Source organism: Oncorhynchus clarkii, chromosome 1 (genome assembly GCF_045791955.1).
Source record: "Oncorhynchus clarkii lewisi isolate Uvic-CL-2024 chromosome 1, UVic_Ocla_1.0, whole genome shotgun sequence".
NCBI lineage: Eukaryota > Metazoa > Chordata > Actinopteri > Salmoniformes > Salmonidae > Oncorhynchus > Oncorhynchus clarkii.
This window is the reverse complement of record NC_092147.1, coordinates 57,425,769-57,441,212: the sequence shown is the minus strand read 5'-3', so window position 1 is coordinate 57,441,212 and position 15,444 is coordinate 57,425,769. Positions and strand designations below refer to the sequence as shown.

General features: G+C 42.4%; 1 protein-coding gene across 1 annotated transcript in view; it reads left to right on the top strand.

Annotated features, from left to right (window-relative positions):
* LOC139409150 (protein tyrosine kinase 7b) overlaps positions 1–15,444 on the top strand; it is a 206,400-nt gene that overhangs the window by 98,168 nt on the left and 92,788 nt on the right. Inside the window, exon 2 of the mRNA XM_071153919.1 lies at positions 10,598–10,894. Coding sequence (XP_071010020.1) covers positions 10,598–10,894 — 297 coding nt within the window. The remainder of the gene's footprint in view (positions 1–10,597; positions 10,895–15,444) is intronic.

The window sequence follows — 15,444 nt, the reverse complement described above, 5'->3', positions numbered from 1 at the left end:
TGTGTGTGTGTGTGTGTGTGTGTGTGTGTGTGTGTGTGTGTGTGTGTGTGTGTGTGTGTGTGTGTGTGTGTGTGTGTGTGTGTGTGTGTGTGCGCGTGTGTGCGCGTGTGTGAAGCTCTATCAGCTGCCTCAGACATGCTCCTGATCTCTGTCCTCACCCTGGCCTGAAATGACTCTTTTGGGGAAAGTTTCAGATACCATCTCTCCTGTCTTTTGTCTGGCTCTCTGGGAGGAGAAGAGGAGAGGAGAGAAAGTGTGGGGAGGAGGAGAGGAGAGAAAGTGTGGGGAGGAGGAGAAGAGAGGAGAGGAAAAGAGAAGAGGAGGCAGGAGAAAGTGCCACCACACGTTGAGTCCGTTGAGACTCACCCATATGGCTGTCATGACTTTTCAGTTTTCACGCTAAATTGAACATGAGACAGCACAGCCTCCGCCTGTTACCTCCCCTCTGTAGAATACATCAGACACTGCATGTCTATGACCTTTCACCTTTATTGAGAATGCTCAACCAAGAAAAAATCGGATTAAGAGGGAAGCAGTCAAAAAAGCAAAACTCATGATTACAGAATGCCAGTCAAGTCTACCCTGGCCAGCCAGCCATTGGCTGCCAACCACATCCCAAAACAACATGGCAGAACTAACTGGCTGCCCCAGTGCTGCTCTGCATTGTGTGTGTGCCAGGATCTCTGTGTGCATGATGTTTTCCTTTTAAAGATCAAACAGACGCTCACTTATCTGATTAATTATCCTTTTCCTGCCACTTTCAAGGAGACGGTTGGAGTACTCCAAGCAGGACGACTGTGCACAGCTCCTGTACATGTCAGCTACGTTTGGGTTTCCCTTTCATCCCTGTACTGTTACAATATGGCAGTTTTGTGGAGAGGGAATTTGATTAAATTCACCCGTTTCTCTGTGGAACAGTTTGGCTGAGAGAGGAAATAAGGCAGGTTGATGTCCACATATCTCTGGTTCTGCCTGTCATGATCCTGACACTCCAACACTAGACTCCGTATTACCTGATAGCTAGTTGGAAAGAGCTAGGAACATAGTGGGGGCATAGCTGAGTTTAATAGATCCCTACTGCAGGGATATTCAGGAGGAGAATCCCCTCTGCAGGATTTATTTTACATCTCTCTCTCTCTCTCTCTCTCTCTCTCTCTCTCTCTCTCTCTCTCTCTCTCTCTCTCTCTCTCTCTCTCTCTCTCTCTCTCTCTCTCTCTCTCTCTGCTCTCTCTCTCTCTCTCTCTCTCTCTCTCTCTCTCTCTCTCTCTCTCTCTCTCTCTCTCTCTCTCTCTCTCTCTCTCTCTCTCTCTCTCTCTCTCTCTCTCTCTCTCTCTCTCTCTCTCTCTCTCTCTCTCTCTCTCTCTCTCTCTCTCTCTCTCTCTCTATATATATATATATATATATATATATATATATATATATATATATATATATATATATATATATATATATATATATATATATATATATATATATATATATATATATATATATATATATATATATATATATATATATATATATATATATATATATATATATATATATATATATATATATATATATATATATATATATATATATATATATATATATATATATATATATATATATATATATATATATATATATATATATATATATATATATATATATATATATATATATATATATATATATATATATATATATATATATATATATATATATATATATATATATATATATATATATATATATATATATATATATATATATATATATATATATATATATATATATATATATATATATATATATATATATATATATATATATATATATATATATATATATATCTCTCTCTCTCTCTCTCTCTCTCTCTCTCTCTCTCTCTCTCTCTCTCTCTCTCTCTCTCTCTCTCTCTCTCTCTCTCTCTCTCTCTCTCTCTCTCTCTCTCTCTCTCTCTCTCTCTCTCTCTCTCTCTCTCTCTCTCTCTCTCTCTCTCTCTCTCTCTCTCTCTCTCTCTCTCTCTCTCTCTCTCTCTCTCTCTCTCTCTCTCTCTCTCTCTCTCTCTCTCTCTCTCTCTCTCTCTCTCTCTCTCTCTCTCTCTCTCTCTCTCTCTCTCTCTCTCTCTCTCTCTCTCTCTCTCTCTCTCTCTCTCTCTCTCTCTCTCTCTCTCTCTCTCTCTCTCTCTCTCTCTCTCTCTCTCTCTCTCTCTCTCTCTCTCTCTCTCTCTCTCTCTCTCTCTCTCTCTCTCTCTCTCTCTCTCTCTCTCTCTCTCTCTCTCTCTCTCTCTCTCTCTCTCTCTCTCTCTCTCTCTCTCTCTCTCTCTCTCTCTCTCTCTCTCTCTCTCTCTCTCTGTCTCTCTCTCTCTCTCTCTCTCTCTCTCTCTCTCTCTCTCTCTCTCTCTCTCTCTCTCTCTCTCTCTCTCTCTCTCTCTCTCTCTCTCTCTCTCTCTCTCTCTCTCTCTCTCTCTCTCTCTCTCTCTCTCTCTCTCTCTCTCTCTCTCTCTCTCTCTCTCTCTCTCTCTCTCTCTCTCTCTCTCTCTCTCTCTCTCTCTCTCTCTCTCTCTCTCTCTCTCTCTCTCTCTCTCTCTCTCTCTCTCTCTCTCTCTCTCTCTCTCTCTCTCTCTCTCTCTCTCTCTCTCTCTCTCTCTCTCTCTCTCTCTCTCTCTCTCTCTCTCTCTCTCTCTCTCTCTCTCTCTCTCTCTCTCTCTCTCTCTCTCTCTCTCTCTCTCTCTCTCTCTCTCTCTCTCTCTCTCTCTCTCTCTCTCTCTCTCTCTCTCTCTCTCTCTCTCTCTCTCTCTCTCTCTCTCTCTCTCTCTCTCTCTCTCTCTCTCTCTCTCTCTCTCTCTCTCTCTCTCTCTGTCTCTCTCTCTCTCTCTCTCTCTCTCTCTCTCTCTCTGTCTCTCTCTCTCTCTCTCTCTCTCTCTCTCTCTCTCTCTCTCTCTCTCTCTCTCTCTCTCTCTCTCTCATACTGCGTCATCCTCTTCCTTATTTTTAGGGAGTAATTGAAATACATTGGGAATATGAGCGTATTTAAATGAAATCTGTTAATATTGCATGACTTTATTTTCATTTGGTTGTGTGCGTTAGTGTATTCTCATTCTCTTCTTTTCCTATCATTTCTAAGCTTCTTTGAATTGACTTGTATCAGCGCTTGGCCTTTCTCTGCAGGAGCCACTCCTCTGAGCCAGCTTGCAACACTGCAGCCTGCATCTCTCTAGATTAGATGTATCACCAGATCAACAGATTAGCCTCTGTCTGTCACATCTGTGAATAGGCACCATTGCCTTAAACTATAGGCTTGATTTTTGCCTTTGTTGAGTCTGGTGAAGTTGCATTAATGGGCAAATGAATTTTACATACAAAAAAAAAAATCAAAAGCACATCTTTGAATGAAGGGTATTTTGTCAACAGGGATGTCTTGAAACGTACATACAGTGAAATGTTTATAATGTTTAATTGAGGGCTACAATATGGTATTCATCAGATAGTTTAACATTCTCTGTCCCCTCCCTCCCCCATCCTCCCTTTATTAGACTTTAGTAGGTATGAGAAAATAAACCTGCCACAGCCATCCCCTCTCCTCTATCTCCTTTTATCTCTCTGTCACTCTCTCCAGCTCTCTCTCTCTCTCTTTGAAGGGCCCAGTCAAGGGGTGTAAATAGCTTTTGGTTATCTCAGGGAAATGTCACATTGAGTGGAAACAGGGACATCTCTCTCCTCCATTCTTTAGATAATGACACATGGACAATTATGGGCTTAAAAAAAAATGATATTTTGGTCTGTTGGTGTGAACATGATTGATCAAATCTACAGCGGGTCCAAGATTATTGACACCTGTCACGGATCCCTCCGGAACTTTCATTACGCACACCTGTCCCCACTGATTAGTACTTAATACTTAAGTGTGCCCTTTGGTTTCCATTGGGCTATCGATTATTGTTACAATGTCTGTTGGTGAATGTGAGTACGTGTGCTGTGTGTTTTGGCTTTCGTGCCATTGTGAATTGCTCAGATGATTGCGGGTCTCGTCCCATGTGTTAATCATTGTGCGCTTGTGTTATTTATTCGAGGTACTCCTCGCTCTTTTGTTTGGGTTTCAACCCTGTGTTTTGATTAGTGTTGGTTTGGTCTTCATCCCCGTGCCTTTACATGGCACGCCATAATTTGGGTGCAATAAAAAAAACTATTATGCATTTCTGCATCTGTCTCCCGGCTCAATGATACCAGTGTGACAACACCCTTGATTAAGATAAGCAAAAATTACTGCAAAAAATGTATAATTCTTATTTTATAATACTAATACAATTGCTCAAAATAGATTTTGTTTAACAAGTAATATATTTTTTCTTTCTCAAAAAGGTAGGGGTGAAAATGATTGACACCTCTGTTTTCAATACATTTTAATACCTCACCTTGCGAGGATACTGGCACAGAGCCTTTTTCTCCAATTATTTTTGAGTTGGAGAACACAATGGGAGGGATCTTAGACCATTCCTCCATACGGAATCCTTTCAGATCCTTGATATCCTTAGTCTGCACTTATGGACTACCTATTGAAAACCACAGGAAGAATTTCACGTCTGGAGACAGATGGCCATTGCAAAATGTAGATTTTGTGGCCAATTAACCATTTCTTTGTAGATTTTGATGTGTGCTTGGGGTTATTGTCTAAAATGTCCTGGTACTGGGTAAAGTTCATGATGCCATTGACCTTAACAAGGGCCCCAGCACCAGTGGAAGCAAAGTAGCCCCATAACATTAAAGATCCACCACCATATTTTACAGTAGGTATGGGGTTCTTTTCTGCTCATGCTTTCTCATTTCAACGCCAAACCCTCCACTGGTGTGCGTGGCAAAGAACTATATTTTCATGTCATTCAACAAATGTAAATGCCTGGAGTTTGCTTAACGGCATTGTCACTTGGATTGGAACCCATTCTTTGGTCAGATGACATGAAAATAAAGCTCTTTGGCCACTCACACCAGTGTTGTACCCCTTTTCTTATCTGACACCATTGCACGACAGCTTGGAAATGACTTGTGCTTTTTACATTTGTTGGCCCTGAGGCCACATCTTTTCCCCAATAAACATGCACATACTGTGTCTTCGGAAAGTATTCACACCCCTTTTCCCACATTTTAGTATGCAACAGCCTGAATTTAAAATGTATTAAATCTAGATTTTGGGTTACTAATCTACTTTTTAAAAAATTGTATATTCAAAGCTGAAATGTCTTGTGTCAATAAGTATTAAACCCTTTGTTATGGCAAGCAAAATAAGTTCAGGAGTAAAAATGTGCTTAACAAACAAATCACATAAGTTGCAAGGACTTATTTTGTGTTCAGTAATAGTGGTTAACATGATTTTTGAATAACTACCCCATCTCTGCACCCCACAATCGAATAGTGAATTTCAAGAACAGATTCAACCGCAAATACCAGGGATGTTTTTCAGTGCCTTGCAAAGAAAGACACCGATTGGCAGATGTCTAAAAATATAGCAAACACTGAATATCCCTTTGAGCATGGTGAAGTTATTAATTAGGCTTTGGATGGTGTATCAATACACCCAGTCACTACAACTGTCACGAGTTTTGGACCTGGGAGGACATGAGACCCCTACGCCAAGGAGCATAGGGGGACGGCGACTACGCCTGGGACCGCGGCCACAGAAGCCTCAAGATTAATTATTTTTTGGGGTGGGGGGCACATGGGGCGGACGGCTGAGCAGCGGAGAGTGCCAGAGCCCGAATGGGAGTCTCTGGAGGAGTTCAAGGAGGGATACCGCAGAGAGGTTTTGGCTTGGAGTATGCTGCAGCGCAGGTGTTTGGAAGAGTGTGATACCAGTCCGGTGCCATCTGCGCCAGCTCCCCGCACTCACCCTGAAGAGCCAGAGACCGTCAGGGAGGCAATGGAGAAGTTGGGAGAGAGAGAGAGGAGAGCGATGTTATGTAGGTGTGTTCTGCACAACATTCAACCTGAGGATCCTGTCAGCAGTCTAGTGAGTCCTGGGCCAGCTCCCTGCACCCTCCCGGAAGTGCGTGTCATCAGTCTGGTGCCACCTGTGCCGGCTCCACGCACCAGGCCTCCAGTGTGCCTCCCCAGTCCGGTACATCCTGTGCCAGCTCCACGCACTCGACCTGAGGAGTGTGTCATCAGTCCGGTGCAACCTGCGCTGATGCCCAGTCCAGGCACGGTGTCCAGTCCCGCTCCCTGGCAGGAGCCTTCCTCTGCGCCGGTGATCATAATAATAATAATGGGGAAAATATTGTACAATCCAGGTGTGCAACATTCTTAAAAATACTTACCCAACAAGAATCAAATCTACAATCGCACCAAAGTGGCGCAGCACTGCCGTGATCGTGAGTCCCATAGAGCGGTGCACAAGTGGCCCAGCTTCGTCCGGGTTAGGGCCGGGGTAAACCGTCATTGTAAATAAGAATTTGTTCTTAACTAACTTGCCTAGTTAAATAAATATATATATTTTTTTTAAACAGGCGCTTCTACAAAATATTGACTCAGGGGTGTGAATACTTATGTAAATGAGATATTTATGTATTTCATTGTCAATACATTTGCAAACATTTCTTAACATGTTTTCACTTTGTCGTCAGCAAACTTAATGAGGTATGAGGTATTGTGTGTCGATTTTTTTTATTTTTTATTAATCCATTTTGAATTCAGGCTGTAACACAACAAAATGTGCAATATGTCAAGGGGTATGAATGCTTTCTGAAGACACTGTACATCAGTGTAGTGGTTAGTATAGGTAGAGGTAGAGGTAGAGCCTCTCCCTGAGAAATAAGAGAAGACCATTGAAATACAGTGCCTAGTGAAAGTCTACACACCCCTTGCACAGCCTTCACATTTTGTTACATTAAAATGACATCTAAAATGGGACCACATCTACACAACCAGGTCTACATTTTAAAAGTAAAAGAAAGTTACAGAATATTGTCAACATTTATTGCAAAAAAGAGTACAACAAAGATGTCTTGATTGAGTATGTCTTCACATCCCCGAGTTAATGCTTGGTGGAAGCACCTTTGGCAACCATTACAGTTGTGAATAATTTTTTATAAGATTCTACAAACTTTTTACAAATCTTCATGCAACATAGATCCGTTTTTTTAAATTGCTCAAGCTCAGTAAAGCTCAGGAATCATTGATAGATAGCAATATTCAATTCTTGTCTCTGACATTCAAGACAATTTAAGTCAGGACTGAGACTAAACCACTCGGGAACACTCAACTCCTCCTGGAAAGCATTCTAGTGTGTCTTTGGCATTGCAATTTGTGTAATTGTCTCACAAAAAAATACAACTATCCCAAGGTGTCACGTTCGTCATAACGAGGAGACCAAGGCTCAGCGTGATAAGAATACATACTTCTCTTTAATGAAGAATAAACACTGAACAAACTATACAAAACAACCGTGACGCTATGAGACGCAAGTACTGACAGGCAACTACACATAGACAATAACCCACAAAACCAAACATCTCTATTTCTTGAACTGTATTGTTGGTTAAGTAAGCATTCGGCGCATATGACAAATTAAATTGGATTTGATTTGAATATTGCTGTCCATCAATGATTCCCGAACAAGTTTACTGAGCTTGAACAATTTTGACAAAAACAATGGACATGTGTATTTTGCCCTGATGGTTGTGCAAGGTTGGTAGAATATTATTCACAGCTGAGCTGTAATGGCTGCCAAAGGTGATTCTACCAAGTATTCATTTTAGGCTGTGAAGACATACACTGTCAATACATTCTCTTTTGTTATTTCTTTTTGTGGAAAATGTTGTATACTTTTTCTTTCACTTTTAAAATGTGGAGTAGGTTGGTAGGATAAAAATAAATAAATGTAAATCCCTTTTTTTATTGAATTTTAAGGCAGCAAAATGTGAAGCCTGTGCAGGGGGTGTGTAGACGTTCACTGGCGACTGTATAATAGAATAAAAATTATATTTCTAGACTATATTGATATTCTATTAATTATATTTTTATGGAGGAGACCCCCTTACTCACTGGGCCAGCAGCATACCACCCTGCATCCCACTGCTGGCTTGCTTCTGAAGCTAAGCAGGGTCTTGGTTGGTCCCTGGATGGGAGACCAGATGCTTCTGGAAGCTGTCTTTTGGATGGGACGTTAAACGGATGTCCTGACTCTCTGTGTTCAGAGATGGCCCATGACACTTATCGTCAGAGAAGGGGTGTTAACTTCGGTGTCCTGGCTAAATTCCCAATCTGGCTCTCAGTCACCTAATCATCTCCAGTTTACAATTGGCTCTTTCATCCCCCTCCTCTCCCCTGTAACTATTCCCCAGGTTGTTGCTGTAAATGAGAATGTGTTCTCAGTCAACTTACCTGGTTAACTCAAGCAGCCCTGTCACCTTACTAGGTGTTCCCACTTCTTCCACCTTCCCCCACCAACTAGTGGACTTGGCAGTGCTCACCTGTGTTTTTTTCTGCCTCCCACGGCCAGCTGCAAGGAGACAAAGGCCGGACTGAGGGGAGATGAGGGAGGCCAGGTGAGGAGGTGGGGATGGGATGGGAGATTACCTCAGCTCATCTTGATTTAATCCTCCTGAAAGATTCTCCTTGGCTTCAACCCAGACAGAAGCATTATAGAGGCCGCATTGCAGCTCACGCTGAGGCAACTTTAAACAGCAGCCTGTTATATACTGAACAGAAATATAAACACAACATGCAACAGTTTCTAAGATTTTACTGAGTTGAAAGGAAATCAGTCAATTGAAATAAATTAGGCCCGAATCTATGGTTTTCACATAGGAATACAAATCACAGAGACCTTAAAAAAAAGATAGGGGTTTGCATCAGAAAACCAGTCAAGTATCTGGTGTGACCACCATTTGCCTCATGCATCGCGACACATGTCCTTCACATCAATAAGATGTCATTCTGTTCATGGTCCGTAGCTTATGCCTACCCATACCATAATCACACCGCTACCATGGGGCTCTCTGTTCACAACGTTGACATCATCAACACCACTCGCCCCCACAACGCGATACACGCGGTCAGCGATTGTGAGGCCTGTTGGACGTACTGCCAAATTCTCTAAAACGACATTAGTGGCGGCTTCTGCCAGATAAATTCATATTAAATTCTCTGGCAACAGCTCTGGTGATCATTCCTGCAGTCAGCATGCCAATTGCACGCTCCGGCAAAACTTGAGACATCTGTGGCATTGTGTTGTGTGACATTACTACACATTTTAGAGTGGCCTTTTATTGTCCCCAGCACAATGTTCACCTGTGTAATGATCATGCCGTTTAATCAGCTTCTTGATATGCCAGGCTTGTCAGGTGGATGGATTATCTTGGCAAAGGAGAAATGCTCACTAACATTTCAGAAAAACAAGCTTTTGTGCGTACTGTATGGAACATTTGTGGGATCTTTTATTTCAGCTCATGAAACATGGGACCAACACTACATGTCACGTTTATATTTTTGTTGAGTGTATGGCAATGTCGGGATGACTAGCAATTAAGATCAGTATGAATAATGGTCTCGATGGCTTGCACAAATACAATTGGCAAAAAAGGAATCCGGTGCGTGGCCAGAATGCTCAGAACTAGAATTCACATATAAGCGAAGTTACTTAATCATCTCGCATCGGACCAATACAAAAGCCCTTTAACCCACATGAGCCCAGTCCTTGATGAACAGAGAAACCATACACACACTCAACTAGGTGTATTTTAAGTTTACGTCAACTCTGCCAATGGACCTTTCACTTTGATAATACACTTTGCCACAGACCATGACGTGAAAACTCATAACAACACTCAGTGGGACATGATTTAGTGTAGGCCTACTGAGAGGCCTGGAATGCATCCCAAATGGCACCCTATTCCCTACATAGTGCACTTATTTTGACCAGAGCCCTTTAAATGCCACCCGCCCCATCCCTTATTTCTCACTGTTTGTCCTATGGTCAAATTTAGTCTGTCACATTTTGATATAGATCAACTTATTCCCATCCTTTTCACTGCTCCTCAAATCATGGAGACATTAGTAAATAGGGCAGAAAATATTTCTCTATAGTGCTGGGAGTTAAGTGCGTGTGTGCTCACGGTATGTCTGTGAGCTGATGGAACATGACCGTGAGGAAGGAGAGGATGTGTGTCAGAAGTCTCTCTTTCCTTCTCCCTCTGTTCTCATGAAACACAGCTCTTTCATGAGACAAGCCTGTACTGCAGAAGAAAAAAAACATATAGAAAGGGCTTGAATTATTTGTCCAATACATTCGGGAATGAGAATCTACTTTTCTTTATCCTTACAACATTTTAGAAATACATTTCAGTTTTCAATTCAGCTGTCCGTTTCCTGACAATGTTTATTCACTGGATTAAGACCTACTATTAAACAACATTTAAATGTCTTGAATGACTCGAATCAAACCTTTTAATGGCTTCATTACTCAAGACCAAATGTTGTTGTGGTACAATGGTGACTAATGGAAACAGCAATAAAAAATGTACTATTGTGGTCAGTGGTAACCTAATTTCAACATTATCTCTCTCTCCCTCCCCACATTGTCCCTCCCCTCCCCATCTCTCCTCTATTTCCCTCAGTTCTTTGCATCCAGGCAGCACCTATCCAGTTCACCAAGGAGCCCAAATCCCAGGATGCATTGCATGGCCGCAGTGCCATGCTCCGCTGTGAGGTCAGCGACCCAGCAGACATCCAGTATGGCTGGCTAAACAACGGTCAGCCCCTGGATGACACCGAGAGGCGGTTCCGCGAGGTCAGCAACCTCAAGTTCACGGCGGTGGACCGGAGAGTGGACGCTGGCAACTTTGAGTGCGTGGCCACCAACACGGTCACAGGAGAGGAGGCCCACTCTACTAATGCTTCTTTCAACATCAAATGTGAGTGTTAATACATGTCCCCTACACTTGGGGTTGTGTTCCTTGAGGTGCAACATTCAGAATAGATGTTAAATGCTGCAGATAAAAAATGTATGAATATAGTTGACATGGTGCCCGGGTCATCATGACAGAAAATCATATCTGTTACAAAAATGCATTTCTATCTAACCGTTTTGCAACGTTTGCACCCTTTTGAACAGACCCGTAACCATGCGCTGAACATGTGCAAGATTTTCCTCATGGACGTTAAATACAGCCCACAAGTTTCAGATATGCAACACTGGTGGATTGTTATGTCTCAAAGCAGTCTACCTAAATTAAAAAGCCACATAAAAGCCTCAATATAGAATGTCCTGTAAGGTTTGTACAAGATGAGAAAATGTTTCTATACCTTGTGGGTACCTTGTTCTTTGTTGCCTCCCTCCCATTCAAAAGGAAACTTGATATGTGTGCCACCAAGCATGTGTTTCTTGTTTCTTTTCTCCGTTGTGTAACACTCACTTTTCCCACAACCCCTCAAAAGGCTTTTGTGTGTCGAAATTACTGAGGAGTGAAACTCACTTTACAGCCATATCATTACTTACGTTCTAGATTAACAGTGTCTTGTTTCGACACATTATTCATTCATGTTTTTCTCAACTGCCCCAAAAACCCAAACCCTGTGCCGTTTTAAGGCCTCTTAGTACTCATTGATCTCTTACTAAAGCAAATCAAAGTTTATTGGTCGTGTACAAAGATTTGCAGATGTTGTCACAGGTGCAGGGAAATGCTTGTGTTTCTAGCTCCAACAGTGCAGTAATAATACCTAGTAATACAAAACAATACGCACATAATCCAAAAAGTAAAGAGAAAGAAATTAAGGAATATCAGAACGAGCAATATATGTACACATACATACAGTGCATTCGGAAAGTATTCAGACCCCTTGACTTTTTCCACATTTTGTTACATTTCAGCCTTATTCAAAAATGTATTAAATTAATTTCATCATCAATATATACACACAATACCCCATAATGACAAAGCAACAACAGGTTTTTAGAAATGTTTGCAAATGTATTACAAATAAAAAACAGATACAGTGGGGCAAAAAAGTATTTAGTCAGCCACCAATTGTGCAAGTTCTCCCACTTAAAAAGATGAGAGAGGCCTGTAATTTTCATCATAGGTACACTTCAACTATGACAGACAAAATGAGAAAAACATTGTAGGATTTTTATGAATTTATTTGCAAATTATGGTGGAAAATAAGTATTTGGTCACCTACAAACAAGCAAGATTTCTGGCTCTCACAGACCTGTAACTTCTTTTTTAAGAGGCTCCTCTGTCCTCCACTCGTTACCTGTATTAATGGCACCTGTTTGAACTTGTTATCAGTATAAAAGACACCTGTCCACAACCTCAAACAGTCACACTCCAAACTCCACTATGGCCAAGACCAAAGAGCTGTCAAAGGACACCAGAAACAAAATTGTAGACCTGCACCAGGCTGGGAAGACTGAATCTGCAACAGGTAAGCAGCTTGGTTTGAAGAAATCAACTGTGGGAGCAATTATTAGGAAATGGAAGACATACAAGACCACTGATAATCTCCCTCGTTCTGGGGCTCCACACAAGATCTCACCCCGTGGGGTCAAAATGATCACAAGAACGGTGAGCAAAAATCCCAGAACCACACGGGGGGACCTAGTGAATGACCTGCAGAGAGCTGGGACCAAAGTAACAAAGCCTACCATCAGTAACACACTACGCCGCCAGGGACTCAAATCCTGCAGTGCCAGACGTGTCCCCCTGCTTAAGCCAGTACATGTCCAGGCCCGTCTGAAGTTTGCTAGAGAGCATTTGGATGATCCAGAAGAAGATTGGGAGAATGTCATATGGTCAGATGAAACCAAAATAGAACTTTTTGGTAAAAACTCAACTCGTCGTGTTTGGAGGATAAAGAATGCTGAGTTGCATCCAAAGAACACCATACCTCCTGTGAAGCATGGGGTGGAAACATCATGCTTTGGGGCTGTTTTTCTGCAAAGGGACCAGGATGACTGATCCGTTTAAAAATTAATGGGGCCATGTATTGTGAGATTTTGAGTGAAAACCTCCTTCCATCAGCAAGGGCATTGAAGAGGAAACGTGGCTGGGTCTTTCAGCATGACAATGATCCCAAACCCACCGCCCGGGCAACAAAGGAGTGGCTTCGTAAGAAGCATTTCAAGGTCCTGGAGTGGCCTAGCCAGTCTCCAGATCTCAACCCCATAGAAAATCTTTGGAGGGAGTTGAAAGTCCGTGTTGCCCAGCAACAGCCCCAAAACATCACTGCTCTAGAGGAGATCTGCATGGAGGAATGGGCCAAAATACCAGCAACAGTGTGTGAAAACCTTGTGAAAACTTACAGAAAACGTTTGACCTCTGTCATTGCCAACAAAGGGTATATAAGTATTGAGATAAACTTTTGTTATTGACCAAATACTTATTTTCCACCATAATTTGCAAATAAATTCATAAAAAATTGGATTTTCTGGATTTTTTTTCTCTCATTTTGTCTGTCATAGTTGAAGTGTACCTATGATTAAAATTACAGGCCTCTCATCTTTTTAAGTAGGAGAACTTGCACAATTGGTGGCTGACTAAATACTTTATTGCCCCACTGTACCTTATTTACATAACTATTGATTGGATATGATTTGGAAAGACACACACCTGTCTATATAAGGTCCCATAGTTGACAGTGCAACCATCTCTTCAGCACTCCACCAATCAGGCTTTTATGGCAGAGTGGCCAGACGGAAGCCACTCCTCAGTACAAGGCACATGCCAGCCTGCTTGGAGCTGTTGCGCCTTCTTCACCACAATGTCTGTTTGAAGTGACCATTTCAGGTCGTCATTGATGTGCATGCCGATGAACTTGACGCTTTTGACCCTCTCCACAGCCGCCCCGTCTATGTGGATGGGGTGTGCTCTGTCTGCTGTCTCCTTTAGTCCACAATCAGGAGGGGGCTGGGCACACACCCCTGTGGGGCCCCCATGTTGAAGATCAGCGTGGCTGAGGTGTTGTTGCCCACCTTAACCAATTGGGGTCAGGCCGTCAGGAAGTCAAGGACCCAGTTGCACAGGGAGGGGTTCAGACCCAGGGCCCTGAGCTTAGTGATGAGCTTGGTGGGTACTATGGTGTTGAAGGCTGAGCTGTAGTCGATAAACAGCATTCTTACATAGTTATTTCACTTGTCCAGGTGGGATAGGGCAGTGTGCAGTGCAATGGCGATTGCGTCGTCTGTGTATCTGTTGGGGCTGTATGCGAATTGTAATGGGTCTAGGTTGTCGGGTAAGGTGGAGGTGATGTAGGCCCTTAACTAGCCTCTCAAAGCACTTCATGATGACAGAAGTGAGATCTACAGGGCGATAGTCATTTAGTTCAGTTACCTTCGCTTTCTTGGGTACAGGAACAATGGTGGACATCTTGAAGCAAGTGGACACAACAGACTGGGATATGGAGAAATTAAATATGTCCTTAAACACCAGCCGGCTGGTCTGCACATGCTCTGAGGACGCGGCTTGGGATGTCGTCTGGGCCTGCAGCCTTGCGACGGTTAACACACTTAAGTGACTTACTCATGTCGGCCGCAGAGAAAAAGAGCACACAGTCCTGTCACATAACCAGTCCTGTCACAATATGTTCCTGTCACATAACCAAACCACAGCAGCCCTCTTGTGTTTCAGTATGAAAACCAAGGGAACTCTGTCCAGCTGCACTTCTGATACAAGCAGCAGCCTTATTTAGTCCTGGGGGTGAAGCCCTCCAGGAAGGGACTGGTGAAAAGGCTTTATTTCTCAGGAACTCAGTTGATATATCGGAACGTATGTCCCTTTTCCCACATGATGGCCTTTAAAAACAACTGATGGCTTTTTAGAAAGCAGCTGGATAAGGCAATGCCCAGATGATTCCACTGTTTCCCTTCAACGTGTTGGCTGGGTGGTTTTGACTGTGTGGTCAAGGCTAGGTTTGTCCTGTAGCTCCTGAGCACAGAAGAAGCAGATGAGCATTAGATTGCAGAGTAATGGAGCAACACAGAACACACGGGCATGCTCGTACGCACGCACGCACGCACACACACGCACACACACACACACACACACACACACACACACACACACACACACACACACACACACGTCAATGAGGCTGTGGCGTTTGCTGCCTTGGCTCTGCTCCTATTACTGAAGGACAGCCTGTTATCCCAAAGAAACATTATTTTATGAGGCCCTCGTCTGACCTGAAGGAAAATGCTTTTATGTCCTTTAATTAAAAGTGATTTATCGCTGCAATAAAAGCGTAGACTGACTCACTGAAAGAGATAAAAACAAGTTAAACATGAACTACCAGTTGTCATAACCCAGAATAAACTAGATGATCTTCCAGGTCACGATTGTCAATTCAAAGAACTCAAGAATGCTTTTATGTGTTAATCATTATTAAATATGGTGAACGTTTTTTCTTCTAATTAAAAATGGACTTTTATGGGTCTCCCGAATTTGCGCAGTGGTCTAAGGCATTG